Source organism: Geotrypetes seraphini, chromosome 4 (assembly GCF_902459505.1).
Source record: "Geotrypetes seraphini chromosome 4, aGeoSer1.1, whole genome shotgun sequence".
Classification (NCBI taxonomy): Eukaryota; Metazoa; Chordata; class Amphibia; order Gymnophiona; family Dermophiidae; genus Geotrypetes; species Geotrypetes seraphini.
In genome coordinates this window covers 217,910,357-217,926,341 of record NC_047087.1, presented here as the reverse complement: position 1 = coordinate 217,926,341, position 15,985 = coordinate 217,910,357, and the positions used below count along the sequence as shown (strand labels likewise).

Below are 15,985 nucleotides of genomic sequence, written 5' to 3'. Positions count from 1 at the left end.
CTTTTTTTTTTCCTTCAAACGGCAACGAGCCCCAGCATCGACATCAATCAAGTAAGTTACACTGTTCCTTGCAAGTAGTTCTGCTCAGCCAAAGCTTCCCCTCTGACATGAGCCACACTCAGGGGAAAGAAAGTGACCTGCAAAGGTGAGGGGAAGGGGGGCAGATGATGGAAGTTGGGGGGGGGAGGATAGAGAGAAAAGGGGCAGATGATGAAATGGAGGAGATGAGAGAGAGAAGGGGACAGATGATGGAAGTGGGAAGAAGGGAGAGAGAGCAGAAGGCAGATGGATGTCAGTTGAGAGGGGAGAGCAGATGCTGAATGGAAGTGGGGAAAGAACACATACTGGATGGAAGGAGGAGATAAATAAAGGGGGAAGAAAATAGTAAGATAATGGAGGGGTGAGGGAAAGGGGTGACAAGCTGTGAGTAGACACAGTGAAAAGAGGGAAATGGGACTAAATAGTAAGAAAGAATTTAATTTAGATGGAGGCAGAAAATAGAGAAGACCAGAGAAGAAAAGGGAAGAGAGAGCAGAGAATGATATCAGATCTGAGTGAAGGAAATGAGAAGAGAGAGATGCTAAAAACCACAGGGGGGAGGGAAGGACAGAGATGCCAGACCATGAGGGGAACAGAAGGAAGATGATGGATGCCAGACCAAATGGGGGGGGGCAGGAGGAGAGATGGCAGGGAAAGACAGACAGTGAATGGAAGGGGCAGATGCTGGACTGAAGAGACAGAGAAGGTTATCATGCCACTGTACTGGGCCATGGTACGCGTGAGTGGACTGCTGGTCATGATGGACCTCTGGTCTGACCCAGCAGTGGCGATTCTTATGTTCTTAGGGCAGACACTGGCTGGAAGAGAGTGAAAAGGCAATGAAAGCAGAAACCAGAGACAACAAAAGGTAGAAAAAAATAATTTTATTTCTATCTTGTGATTCAAATATATCAGATTTGAAATATGTATCTTGCTAGACATAACTGGGGAGTGCAAAGCCCAGACAGTGCTTCTTTAGCTTCCAGCTGGCTTAGGGCTCTCTATGACCAGGGGGCAGTTGCCCTAGTTCCACTCCCCTAACACCATTCCTGTCATGTGTGACTGTGGTATTCTGTTACATGATATTTGTGTAGCATTCTGTAATAATTTGGCTTATTCAGTTTTCTTGATAGTAGAGGGGATATATGTGAAGGGAAGGGGAGACAGGGGTTTTGTTGATCTTTGCCCTGTATTATTTGTATTTATAAAATGACAATTGTATAGAATATTGTTTCTTTTTATACTTTAATAAAATATGTTCAATATAAAATCATAACTATTTGAGGCTTGTGCGGATGGGATCAGATGGTTTGTGGGACCGAGCTTGCGGGGACGGGGCGGCGAAGGTTTTTAAAAAAAAATTTCAGTCTTAGTAGTTTGCCGGTCCACGAAATAATTATTTTATTTCTGCCGGTCCATAGGTGTAAAAAGGTTGAAGAACACTGGTTTAGATGATGTGGAGAGAGCTGATTTTCATGATGGGCTGTCTTGCATGAGTGTGCACTTCTATTACACAGATGTATTACTGTTACACAGATGTATTACTGTTACTAGCTTAATTCATTGATTATTCATTGGAGACAATGTTGAATTGTGGTTTAAGAATTGGTTATTGGACAGAAAGCAAAGGGTAGGGTTAAATGGCCTTTTTGTAAATGGATGAGGGTAAATAGTGGTGTGCTGCAGGGATCTGTACTGGGACCAGTTCTATCTCTAAATTGGAACTACAAGTGAGGTGATTAAATCTGCAGATGACACTAAACTGTTCAAAGTTGTTAAAATGCATGCAGACTGTGAAAAACTGCAGGAAAACCTTAGGAAATTGGAAGACTGGGCATCTACATAAATAGCCCAAAATAATTATAAGGTTTAGGGTAGTTTTAAAGGGTTAGTAAAGATGGTTAAAGGTAGACAAAGTGAGTTAAGCTGGTGCAGCACTGCAAGGAAGCTGTCTGAGATGCAATTGTGAAGAACAGTTTGCAGTCAAATATGAGAGGTGGCCCAACCAAGAAGAGAATGACGTGGATATGGTTCAATCAATGATCTGAAACAATGTCAAAACAGAGAATTTTGTTTCTGCAAGTTGGCACTGAATGAAATAAGATAACACTTTGCAGCAACAGTGGCAAAATACTTAGAATTTAGGAAGTTGGTTGGTTGGGCTGAAAACTTTACAGCACCCCATCATAAAATAAAAAAAGTTCAAAATGCAAAAACTTCATCTGCTGGCTTAACGAAAATAGTTGTGCTCCTGCTCAAAATTTGGATGGCTTTCCCTTCTCTCGTAATATTGTGGAAGACCTTAATATTTTGTTCTAATTTCTCCACGTCTTTCAGAACCAGTTTTCGATTGCATGTACAAGAGTATTGATATTGCCTTGAGAACATACGAATAGCCTTACTGGGTCAAAACAATGGTCCATCAAGCCCAGTAGCCCATTCTCACGGTGGCCAATCCAGGTCACTAGTAGCTGGCCAAAACCCAAGGAGAAGCAATATTCCATGCTACCAATCCAGGGCAAGCAGTGGCTTCCCCCATGTATTTCTAAATAACAGACTATGGACTTTTCTTCCAGGAACTTGTCCAAACCTTTCTTAAAACCAGCTACGCTATCCGCTCTTACCACAACCTCTGGTAATGCGTTCCAGAGCTTAACTATTCTCTGAGTGAAAAGAAAATTTCCTCTTATTGGTTTTAAAAGTATTTTCCAGTAACTTCATTGAGTGTCCCCTAGTCTTTGTAATTTTTGACGGAGTGAAAAATCGATCCACTTGTACCCGTTCTACTCCACTCAGGATTTTGTAGACTACAATCATATGTCCTCTCAGCCATCTCTTTTGCAAGCTGAAGAGCCCTAACCTTTTTAGTCTTTCCTCATACGAGAGGAGTTCCATCTCCTTTACCATCTTGGCCGCTCTTCTTTGAACCTTTTCTAGCGCCACTATAGGCTCCTTTTACTAAGGTACACTAGCGTTTTTTAGCGCGCGCACAAAATTAGCGCACGCTAAACCGCGCGGTATGCTTCTAGAATAACGTGCAGCAATTTAGCAAGCACTATTCTGCGTATTAAGGCCCTAACGCACCTTAGTAAAAGGAGCCCTATATCTTTTTTGAGATAAAGAGACCAGAATTGAACGCATTTGCTATTTCTTTTTACAATGGATAGGTCTATACTGCATGCTGTTTGTGTTGAAAAATAGTCTGTTTTTAATTTCCTTGTAAACTTGAATAGATCAACCCATGTGTTGAAAAGATGTTTGGGGAGGGCGCAAAAGACAAGCCTTTTTTGCAAAACCTTCATCTCTATTTCACCAAGTGGCATTATAGAAATGTTCACAATGGCATTCATCTCCATTTGATTGTTGTGTTCCGTGTGTGGTTGATATGCTTACTGTTCCTTTCCCTCTGTATGGAAATGAGTTTCTCTCTCTGGTATACAGGACTGTCTGCTCTAATGATGTTGAGACTAGGGGGAAAAAAAAGTGCATCATTGTAAAGAAACTGAATCCAGTATTAGGCTATAGTGTATTTTAAACAAAGTAACATTTTTTTAACCATTTTAAAAAGTTTTTAATTGTTTATAACTTTTTAAAAGTGATGCTGTCATCTACATAGATGCTGGATATGCGGGCTACAAGTGTTTTAAATAAATAAATTAAATAAAATAAATTTTAATTGGTTTTAATATTCATATTTATTCATTTAAGACCTCAGTCAATAATATTGTGCAATAAACTACACTGGTTGCATTAAAATTTGGTGTTCTTTCTATATTTGCACTGTTAACTTAATTTAAGAATCTTGTAACACCTTAGCTGATTCACTACTGTAATCTTAATTCCAAATTAGTATATATTTTCCTTTTGGATTGGAGTAAATTCATCCAAACGTGGTTAGTTTCTTTTTGTCCATCTCATCCTGAGTAATAATAATAATAACTTTATTCTTGCATACCGCCATACCCAGGGAGTTCTAGGTGGTTCACATCAATTAAACAAAGTTTAATAAGAAATTACAATAAACTAGAATTACAAGAAATGTAGATATTCAGGTGAGCATGAGGAGGGGAGTTTTCACAACAAAATTTGGTGACGGGGCTAAATCGTGTGAGACAACGGCGCGCAGACAACTGAGCGCAAGGTTGATGGTGTGCTGAAGAAAAGCACTATTTTAAAGGGCTCTGACAGGGGGCGTGGGGGGGAACCCCCCCCACTTTACTTAACAGGCATCGCGCTGCCGTTGTGGGTGGTTTGGGGGGTTGTAACCTCCCACATTATACTTAAAACTGAACTTTTTCCCTAAAAAACAGGCAAAAAGTTTGGTTTCAAGTATAATGAGGGGGGTTACAACCCCGCAAACCCCCCCAAAACGCCAGCGCGATGTCTATTAAGTAAAGTAGGGGGGTTCCCCACAAACACCCCCCGTCGGAACCCTTTATAATAGTGCTTTTCTTTGGCGCGCCGTCAACCTTGCGCTCAGTTGTCTGCGCTCAATTGTCGGCGCGCCGTTGTCTCGCGCGATTTTGTCTATGAACCCAAAATTTAACAAGAACTTACAATTGATCATAATTACAAGCAATGAGGTGGTTAAGGTGAGCATGAGAGGGGGGGGGAGGGTTGTACAGGTCATTGGAGGTAGTGAGATGGGGGGAATCAAAAAAGGGGGGGGACCGGGAGAGTAGGGTCGTTTGAGGGAGGGGTGAGAGAAGTGGAAGAGAGGGAATTAGGGATTTTGAGCGTGGAATAAATGAATTTTGAGTATTTTTCGGAAATCCAGGTAGGAGTGGGCCTTGAGCAGAATTTGGACTTGGTCTGCGGTATCTTGGCTTTAAAGCCAAGTCTCCCGTCTCAGCAGTATGGGGGTGACTTAGAGCAGTATTTCTCAACTTCTTTAAGCCAAGCACCCCCTAGATTAGAAAGCATTGTAAGCAAATAGATCTCATGCATATTCATTGGGGAAATCCTGAAAACCTGACTGGATTGCGGCCCTCGAGGAGGGACTTTGACACCCCCGCCCTAGATCGAAATATTTTCAACTGATTACCCATGAGCTCTGAGCAGCAGAGATTTTGAAATGGTCATTTTATTGTTAAATAGTAACTAACTAGGCAACATACATAACAAATACAGGTCACTGCAACTGGTGTACAGACCGAGACACACTTGACATGATCTGTTATATTTCAGTCTCGTATAAACTGGCCCCTTGACAGGTGGTGTGCCATGCTTACAAACTGAGTGAAAATGAACAATGATGCTTAGATGGGGCCTATTTATAAGAAAAGGAGAAAAGGAAGACCTCCACAAAATTTGTCATTAGTAACTAATGAAGTTTCATCTCTTTTTTTTTCTAGGAAAATAAAATATGAAATCTCATTGGTCACTATGGGCAAGTTCTTTCACACACATCCCACCTGTCCTTTTTTCTCTCTCTCTCTCTCTCCCATCTGCCCTCAGTCACTCTGCCCTGTCTCTTTCACACACATCCTACCTGCCCTCGGCCATTCTGCACTTCTCTCTCTTTGTGTAAATATTTAAAATCCTTAATAATAGGACCTAGCCAACTGTATTATCACAAAGAACTGCAGAGTGCCCTAAGTGAAAAAGTGGTAGAAGATTCATTCTGACCATACCTGTAATAAACAGTGACTATCATGTTATTTATATTTCTAGTTTATTTAAAATTTTGTGGTGTTAATATTGTTTTGTTTACTAGTTTGCTTTTTTTAAAAAAATAATTTTGTTGTACCTCACGTGGAACTGTAGATGATTCAAGTTAAAAAAAAAATATATTTTTTAAATGTCTTTCATGTTTTAAAGCAGGGGTGTCCAACCTGTGGCCCCGTTAAGTATTTTGTGTGGCCCCGGTCAAGAGCGATGCAGTGTTTTCCTCTGTTGACCCCAGATGTTTACCGTCTTTCCGGCTCCCTCCTCTGTCTTGCTGCAGCGTTTGCACATTTGTGCGGCCCCAGAAAAAAATTTTTCGGATAATGCGGCCCAGGGAAGCCAAAAGGTTGGACACCCCTGCTTTAAAGTAAAAACAAAAGAACAGTAACAAAAAAAAAAAAAACCTTGCATGATGACCTGTTTCACATACTTAGGAGTGGCTCCTTTGTAGTTGGAAGCAAGGAGGCAGAGAAAGCAAACAGATGTTTTCAGTAAACAAACTTCTTTTATCCTGTTTGTTTGTTTTTTGTTGTCATTGTTTTTCCAGGGCGTGTTATCGGATATCACAAAGGTCACTCGTCTCCATGGGTTTGACCCTGTGTGGCTTGTCCTGGTGGTGGGTGTGGTGATGTTTACACTAGGATTTGCTGGTTGTGTCGGAGCCTTGCGTGAAAACATCTGCTTGCTGAAATTTGTAAGTGCTAAAAGAAGCTGCTTTAAAATTTTTACCTGACTGATTTGTGACTTGCTCTCTGTATGTCACCTGCTTGAATATCAAAATCTTTGTTTTTTTAACCTAGGGTTAGGCATCTAAGGGTGTTCTTTCATTAAGCTGTCCTAGGTGCTAGTAAAAGGGAAGGGGTAAAACGCGGACCTGACGGACCTCGCGGATCTAAACCCGTACGGCCTTAAAAATCTGAGGTCCGTGTCCGTGGCGCTTGTAGTTTCTGTCGCTTACAGACCTTGATGAGATTTGAGCGCTGACGGATCCGTCTCAGCATAGGGAGGGAAAAGTGTTAGGATCCGTCAGCGCTAAAAATCTCTTCGAGGTCTGTCAGAGCCAGAGACTAGTGCTGGAGCGGCAGAGCAGAAGCCAAAAGAGCGGGGACATAGGTTTTGGACGTGCGTTATGGAAAAGAAGTCTCCGAACTCCAGCACGAGTCTCTGGCTCTGACAGACCTCGATGAGATTTTAGCGCTGACGGATCCTAACACTTTTCCCTCCCTATGCTGAGATGGATCCGTCAGCGCTAAAATCTCATCAAGGTCTGTCAGTGACAGAAATTACAAGCGGCAGGGACAGGACCGACACGGACCTCAGATTTTTAAGGCCGTACGGGTTTAGATCCGCCAGGTCTGTCAGGTCCGTGAGGTCCGCGTTTTACCCCTTCCCCTAGTAAAACTTCCCCTTTTTTTTAGATATATTCTGAATGTCTACTATTAAATCTCTGTCCACTTCTTCTATCTCTGAAGGAGGCCTGTACATCACACCAGTGTAAATATATTTACCATTCTCTCTTTCCTAATTGATCCACGGTGCTTCTTCCTTGCCCTGCAGATCCTGTAATTGTGTGGTTTTGCTATGATCTTTAACATATAATGCTACTTCCCCCTCCTTTTCTTCCTACCCTGTCTTTCCTAAACAGATTATTGCCCGATATAACGACATCCCAGTATTTAGAGGGTGGGGAGAGGAGAGATGCTGGACACAAGGAGGTACATTTAGGGAAAGGGAGATGCTGAACATGGGTGAAGGGCCTTGAGCTTCCCTTTGATGGGTGATGCACAACTGAGTATTTACTTAGGGTTTCAGATACCCTTGGGTAGGGTTCCTATATAGCTCTAGAAAAAGGGGAAAGAATTGAGACATCCGGGTTTTACTTCCATTGTTTTCATTGGAGGTAAAAAACAGATGTCTCAATCTGTCCCCTCTTTTTCTGCAGCCACATTGCAACCCTACCCTTGGGCGACCCTGTGAGCCATTTGATTCTTTTCTATCCTTCAGCATTTTCTCCTTTACGTTTCTTCCTTTTTTTATTTCTTACAGTTTTGTGGTGCCATTGTGATTATTTTTTTCCTGGAGCTGGCAGCAGCTGTACTTGCCTTCCTGTTCCAAGACTGGGTTCGAGAGAGGGTTAAGGAGTTCTTCGAGAACAATGTAAAGGCTTATCGAGATGACATTGACCTGCAGAACCTCGTTGACTCCCTGCAAAAAGCAGTAAGATCCTTATGTACTACAGGGGACTTAACCAGCTTTGCAATTGGTTTTCCTTTCTTTCCTGAATAAGAAATAAAAATTTTTAAAAAAGAAATGGACTAATATGGCAACCACACAGATTTTAAATATGAGTAATTAAGTGGAAAAATGCCATTTTGTTTTTAGGAATCGTATCACATACAACATATCATGGGAAAGTTGTTAAAATGCAGATGTATTTTCATTTGGGGTATGGTCTATGCACGCACATGGTGCTACATACTAGAGAGTTGCACGGGGACAGAAATCCCACCCATCCCCGCCAGGATCCTCTCCGTCCCCACCCTTCTCCGTCAGGATCCTCTCCGTCCCCACCCTTCTCCGTCAGGATCCTCTCCGTCCCCACCCTTCTCCGTCTGGATCCTCTCCGTCCCCACCCATCTCCGCAAGGAATTACCTCCATCCCCGCCCGTCCCCATAAAAAGTAGCAATTACTTCTGACAGGATCATCAATTCCATAGTTTCTTTTGTGTTTGTGCTGCTGTTTTCCTTGTGGAATCTCTTTGGTGGAACCCTTTTTTTGTTTTCTATTCAGGTAATTAACTTATAAACCCCCTCTTTTACTAAGGCTGATGTGTCCATTATATTATATGGACGAACCCTGCTTCCAAAGACTTCCATCCCCGTGGGAGTCCCGTTGGCTAGAGGGGGGTCCCCGTGGGAGTCCCATGGGCCAGAGGGGGGTCCCCGTGGGACTCCTGTGATTTAGGGGGGATTCCCGCGATCCCCGTTCCCGTGCAGACCTCTACAACATACAGTCCACAGTGGCTTTAGAGGGTCCGAGTTGTGTGGCAGGTAGAGAACCCAAGCAGATCCTGCTAAATCTGAAGCAGTGCCAGGAAATTTGTACCACAAATCAGACCCTAAAGACAAAGCAGCACGGGGAAGCCTGAGCCCCACCTGATTCTGGGGAGCTGTGGAGCCTAGCTAGGGTGAAGGAAGGCACAGGAGGAGGAAAGAAAAGAGCAGCGGGGAAGAAGTGCAGCCCATCAGGAAATGGGGCAGTGAATGGGGAGAAGACTGAACCATGCACTCATTGCCCTCACACCTGCTCACCTTTCATACTGATCCCCTCCCTCCCCCGGTCAGTCACTCAAAACAATTCCGAAGTCATCCACTACTTCCATCCACACTTGATCTCATAGAAAGTGATTATATAATTTGGTGCCTTGGTGTTCTGCACACCTAAACTGAGGCAGGCCCAGGCCAAATTACACTAGCATTCTATAATTGCATTTTGGGCAAGATACCGATAAAGAATTAATGCCCAGGCCATGTCATCAGCGCACTTAAATAGAAGTGCCAATTTATATAGTAGAAATGCTTCCATGTCTGTCTCTGTGTCTCTCTCTCTTTCTCTCTCTCTCTCTCTCTTTTTCTCTTTCTCTCTCTTTGGTAACTCATTCCAGAGCTCAGTTACTTTGAAAATGAAAGAGTGGCTGAATCTCTTGAAAGTTCTGTTTTTACCCCTAAGGGAAGGAAATGTAAGTTTTAATTTTTGTGAACTCCTGGCGAGATGAAGATCTATGCACATTCCAATCTAAAGGAACCAGGTTGATAAAGATGCCAAATAGAATATTAAATGCAATAGAAACACACTTGAATTGAATTCTAAGATACACTGGAAGCCAATGTAATTCCTTGAGCAATGGGGTTACATGATCGAATTTACTCTTACTGAAAATGAGCTTAGCAGCGGTATTCTGTATCAACAGAAGCCTCTGCAGACTGACCATTGAAAGACCCAGGTACATTGAGTTACAATAATCTGTCTCTCACACACATGTCTATACCATGTTTTCCTATGTGCTTGATACTCTCCACTCCTGATGTATGCCCACTCATTCCAACTCACACAGTAAAGTCACCCAATACCTTGGCGCACACACAGCTTTTTAAATGTCAGAGGTGAGGGTTTCTGTAAGACACCTATGGTAGAAGGGACATCGGGTGGGGTGGGCTAGTGGATGGTAGAGACTCACTGCGAATATGTCTGGCGATTGGCGGTGGGGAGGGTGTATTAGAGAAGGCTAGGGATTGAGTTAAATTTTTTGGGGGCTTTGAAGGTTTGCTGGAAGGTGTATGCTGAGAAGTAAGAAGGGAGGTTCAGGTGTGAGGGTACAGCTTTACTTTGCATTTAAGTCTGTCGTTTATGATGGGTTTTCCCATTAATACAAAATGCACAAGTAACTTAAATGAATGAATAAATGAATTGATATTGCAGGCATCATGCTGATATACACCCCCCCCCCCCCCCCCCAATATTTACAACTGAAGAGTTGATCACGAGAAAGGATATTTTTCAGACTGGATGCAACCTTCGGAAAGGATGCACAACTTTTTATTTTCTACCAAAAAAATTACCGTAATACATTTATTTATTAATACATTTAATACAATTAATAAATTGTACCAGGATAAAGGAGAAAAGGTAGAAACTAAATTTCATTGAGGAGGTAGGTCTGAAAGCCTTGCAGAATCTAGCCAGCATTAGTGCTTTAGGGTCTTCTCGATCTCTGAGATTTTTCTGCGCTTGGAATAGGTATGTAGAAATATTTGCAAAAAGAAGTTAAGCCTGGGGTAATCCCAACACATATTTCTGCCTTTAAGTATATATAAAGCAATTTTTTTTGTTCTCCTGTTATTTTTCTGGAGCACTGTTCAACAGACTTGCTTCCCGCCTGAATCTTAAGTGTAAGTTTCATAGGAATGAACTATTTCCACCATATTGTCTTTTGCCAAAATAAGCTGATTTCTATATCGCATGCTTATTATGGAAAGTAATTAGAGCCATGTTACAGAAAAACAAATGTTGCGTTCCTCTGCAAAAAAAAAAAAAAAATCAGCACATCTGCTGCTAGAGCAGATTGTCTGCCTGCGAGCCATCCCCATATTCCCTGCTGGATGGCTCGGCTTTTCCTGTGTTCTCAGGTTTTATTCCATGTTTGTCATTTGTGAAATGGTTCTTCTTTTTTGGGCCCCACGGCTCCCTCGTGGCTCATCTCGGTTGAAAGTGGGTCTGGGGTGCAGTGCTATTTGCCTTTGTTCAACAATCCCCTGGATAATTTTCCCTCTGTTTTAAACCACTCTCTACCACCTGAAACATTCCTGGTCTGTTGGTTGCAGTGAGAGTATTGGGCCATGCATCAGGTCTGCAACAAGGGGTCCCCCTCCCCAAGATCTGGGAATGCTATCTCTGCAGTGCTCCAGCTAACCATGATGAGGTGTGTGTGTATTAGAGAGGGGGGTCGTGCTGTCTGATTCGATTTGATTCACTGATATGAATTGATTTTTCAATTTGATTTAGTTCTTTAATACTACTATCAATAAACAAAAAATAAAATTCATTTTCTGCCTTTGTTGTCTGGTCTTTTAGTTTTTGTAATTGTGTTGATCCCAGCCTCTGCTTTCTTCTGTCTTTTCTCAACTTTTTTGCCAGTGTCTCCTGGTCTGTTTGGCATTTGTCCATGGCCCTCTGTGTCTCTGTCCCTATCTTCCTGCCATGTTGAGCATCTCCCCTCTCTACCTTTTATTTTAGTCTTTCCTGCAGCACCCATCAGTGACTCTCTTCCCTCCTCCATGTCCAACACTGCTTCTCTATGTCCCTGTCCCTCCTCATTTTCAGCTTCTCCTCTTATTCCTTCTCTCTCCCCTCTTGCCCTTCCGCCCCCTAGGACCAACATCTTCCTCTCTTCTTTCTTTTCTCTCCTCTTTCCATCCATGGTCTGCTCTCCTCTTCCTCTCAGTCCAGCATCTGCCCCTTTCCATCCAGACTCTATCACCCCCCATCACCGATCCAGCATTTGCCTCCTTTCTGTTCTGCCTTCCTGTCCCGACACTCATGCTGCTGCTTCTGTAGAGCGGCAGCGGCAAAAGGAGCTACTCACTGTGGGGCTGGAGTCAGCACTTGAGCAGGCTGCCGTTTCAGCCACAGAACAGGAAGTGACATTCAAAGGGGGGGGGGGCAAAACCAGAAGCCTGTACAAATGTTGACTCCATCCCTGCAGCGAGTAGAGAAGCAGCAGCAGCAGTGGTGAGAGAGATGGGAAAGTCCTGATTTGTCCCCGAACAAATTGATTTAAATCAGGATTCGGATAGCACTAGGGAGTGGGGGAGGGGAACAGAGACTGGGACCGTTTGCATGGCATTGCATAGCATTTGCCACCAAGCGAGCTTTCATTTTAAAATACTGGCATGTGGTTAAAGCAGTGTATTGCAAACTGTGTGCTGTGACACACTAGTGTGACACAGTGAGTCTGGCACTGGCTGACTGCTTTCAGGATGTGCTACTCACGGCGAGAGGCATGTCCTGTAGAGTTAGCCGGCACCCGCACCTCTCCTCGGTGCCTGTCCTGCTCCAGCACCCCTCACTGGTAGCTCAGGGCCCTATCTGGAGAGCCTTTGCACAGGCGTCGTGATGCGTCATGCATGCACGTGACGTCATCACATTGATGTCAACACATTTCCAGGTGCCCTCCAGTCACAGCCGGGAGTTTATTGTGCCACCCAATAAAAAAGTTTGCGGGACACTGGGTTAAAGGAACTACATTCTTGCATAGTTTGTTTATATCAGAAACCAGATCTGGAGTCGTACACCCTTGCTTTATGATTTTTTTCAGAACATGTGCTGCGGTGCTCGGGGACCGGATGACTGGGACCTGAATGAATATTTCAACTGTACTGGAATAAACAACAGTCGTGAGAAGTGTGGTGTTCCCTTTTCCTGCTGTGTGGCAGATCCAGCTGTAAGTAATTTTCCAGAATTGGAGTACTAGATGGGGGTGTAAACAGTGCATCTTTTCCCTTTTCTGCATTTTTTTTTTTTTTAAATGTATGTACACTTCTCCCTCCGTATCCGCGGATTCGCTTATTCACAATTTTTTGGAAGCTGACTCTGCCCCCAAAATTACATCATCATTAAAGTTCTTTTTCCTTTTACTGTACCGATAAAAAAGTGTATCGCTTACCATTCACTCTGAAAATCGCTGCTACCATGCTTTCTCCCACAAATTCGCTGCTTCCATGCTTTCCAGTGTGCACTGAGAAAAACGCTGCTTCCCAGCATCCATAGAGAGAAAGGCTTCTTCCCAGCATGTCTGCCCAGAAATCGCTACTTGCCTGGCCAGAAATCGCTGTAGAAAAGTTATTTTAGGTTCCAATAATAAAAACGGAAGGCTTTTTCTAAAAACTGCAAATAACCTTAAAAAAATTATTTGCAGTTTTTCCGTATTCGGGCCTATGGTCTGCCCGCATCCCCCGCGAATAAGGAGGGATAAGTGTATATTGAATGCAAAAGCAATTTTGCATTGTTAAAGCAGGCCAAATCTTTTCTTACTGCAGCTAAAGCTCTCTGTAGAGCTTCAAGTACACATTGGAATATGCTGGCAATAGTAGGACGCACATCAGCTTTAAACAGATGGAGGGCAATTCTGTAAAGGGGTGCTTATATCCAGATACTGTTATAGCATAGCAGCACCAAATACATCCATATGATTTAGACATAATCACTTACACCAGCCATAGAGCTGGTGAAAATGCTTTTTAAAAAAATGCATATAATTTATAGCATCCTATGAATAGTATGCAGCTGTGTACCCCTTTCCATGCTCCATCCATGTATACCCACCATCAAACTACACATCATCACATATAGATGCTATGTTATATAATAACACATAGCTAGAATATTGACTTTTATGTGTGTATATTACATAGGTCTTCGTACCTAAATGTTGGGCCCCCATTTATAGAATTAGTGGTTTCTTTCAGGAACCCTTTCAAGATACTAATGCTTATCCATAGAATACGCAATGCAAGGTTTCCATTAATTTTAGCTAAACTTTTCACCCCTTGTACTCTGGTATGAACCTTAAGATCAGTGGACCAACAGCTTCTAACTGTACCTACCTTTCATCAAGTTGAACATATTTGAAATTCTCTATTTCATGATACTGGACTGTCCTTATAGAATGCAATGCCTAAATATTTTTCCAGTGTAATAGGAATGGTATGCTGAACTGTAGGGTTATCCATGGATACTCATGAGCATACTGCAGAAGATGTCAATAACAGCTTCCCGGTCTCTGCTGCCCCCTTCAGTTCTTCCTTTAGTTCTGCAGGCGAGCATGAAGTTGTCATTCTGATCTTCTCCCTTTATTTCTTTATTTTTTTTGTGGTGTTTTTGCAATATTTTGGGTTGTTTATAGTTTTTACATGGCTCCAGGACTAGCTGTGTCTGCTTGGAGAGGAGCAGACTCTGTCTGCATCTGGCAGGTGCATACTTTGTGCAGCTCAGGGTTCTGGGCCTTCAGCATTTGCTTGCTTCCTTAACTTGGTCAGGAACTTGAGCGCATGCTGTTAGGCATTAATAACGTCCTTCGGGGCGCTCATGGTGCCAGATGTGGCTTTGTCTTCCTTCCCAGCGTTTGTCGCAGCCTTGGGGGAGGGGGAGGAGGTTCAGTCCAACTAAGGTTTGACTGGCAGCCCGAAGATTTCGGTGTGATAGCTGGCTGGTGGATTAAGGCAGAAAATCCCTTCAGATAAAGCTATTCTTTCAAGGAAGTGAAGCAGACTGCAGCACCCTTTCCCCCTGTGAGTACAGGCTATGACAGCCTATGGAGAAAATCAGGGATGGGGGTCTTAAAAACTGTAAATTCACTGTTTGTGCAGCTGGAGCTTTGTTCTCCCTCTCTATAATCCTATTTTTAGTTATTTTTGGTCAGCCCTGAAGCGTTTTAAAACAATTTTTTTGGTGCCAAAACGCTGCTGTGGTGGGTCATCTTGGATTTCCCAAATTTTTTCTAAGTTCGCAAACGCCCTCAAAACACCTCATTTTGCCTAAAAATTGGTAGGGATGGAGTCCTCAGACCCTAATACCCCTATATCATGCCTTATTTGTGCTGGATAAGCGGCTGAAGAGCACCCTCTGTAGGCCACTAGGGTTGGAGAACGGCAAATGGTTCTATCAGGGGGAACAAAATATTTTATATAGCTCCGGGACAGCAGCTCTGCACACCATCAGGGCGTAGAAGCTTTGCAATCCAAGAAAAGATTCCTGCTCCACCCTAAGTGATAAGGAAACTTGCCGTCTCAAGCCTTTACCCAAGATTTTGTTAATCTCCTCTGGCAGGCTTATGCAGAAGGCAGAAATCTGCTGGTCAAGTCCACGAGTGAACAGACCAACTTGTTGGAGCACTTCCTCTCTGAAAGTGGAGGCTATTCTGGATTATGATGATCTTTCAGACAGGAACTCTGAGGACAAAGGGTCAGATTTGATCCCTGTACTGTTCCAAAGTAAGGCTTCCTGATGGGTGAAGCAGTCTCCTATTCAGAGGACCAGGAGTTATTGGCTGAAGATCAGGGAGAAGATCCCTCAGTTTGCCTACTGTTTAAATCCTTGACCCTAATGAAGATCATTGCCGAGTAATGAGTTTCAGAGCTTAACTAATCGTCAAATGAAAAATATTTCCTCCTATTCATTTTAAAAGCATCCCCCTTGTCTTAGTACTTTTTGAACGAATAAATAACTGATTCACTTTTTTCAGGATTTTGTAGATCTCTATCATAGCCCCCCTCAGCTCTCTCTTCTCCAGGCTGAAGAGCCGTAACCTCTTCAGTCTTTCCTCATAAAAGAAACGTTCCATTCCCTTAATCGTTTTGGTTGCCCATCTTTGAACCCTTTCTTATTCGGCTATATCTTTTTTAGATATGGTGACCAGAATTGCTACATCATGGAGCAGTTGAGGCATTTTAATATTCTTTTGTCTTATTTGCTATCCTAGCATTCTCTTTGCTTTTTTGGTTGCCGCTGCACAGAGGACTTGTATAATTGGCATTAATATGTGGAAACTGAAGAATTTCTATCAATCCAATAGTGAACTGGATGGTTGACTTATGGGCTCCTTTTACAAAGGTGCGCTAGAGTTTTTAGCACGCACACAAGATTACACGCTAGCCGAAAAATTACCGCCTGCTTAAAAGGAGGTGGTAGCGGCTAGCACGTGGGCTAAAACCGCTAGCGCAT

General features: G+C 42.9%; 1 protein-coding gene across 1 annotated transcript in view; it reads left to right on the top strand.

Moving 5' to 3' along the window:
• TSPAN14 (tetraspanin 14) overlaps nucleotides 1–15,985 on the top strand; it is a 204,613-nt gene that overhangs the window by 174,613 nt on the left and 14,015 nt on the right. The window contains exons 4-6 of the mRNA XM_033941676.1: nucleotides 6,254–6,400; nucleotides 7,753–7,923; nucleotides 12,582–12,707. Coding sequence (XP_033797567.1) covers nucleotides 6,254–6,400; nucleotides 7,753–7,923; nucleotides 12,582–12,707 — 444 coding nt within the window. The remainder of the gene's footprint in view (nucleotides 1–6,253; nucleotides 6,401–7,752; nucleotides 7,924–12,581; nucleotides 12,708–15,985) is intronic.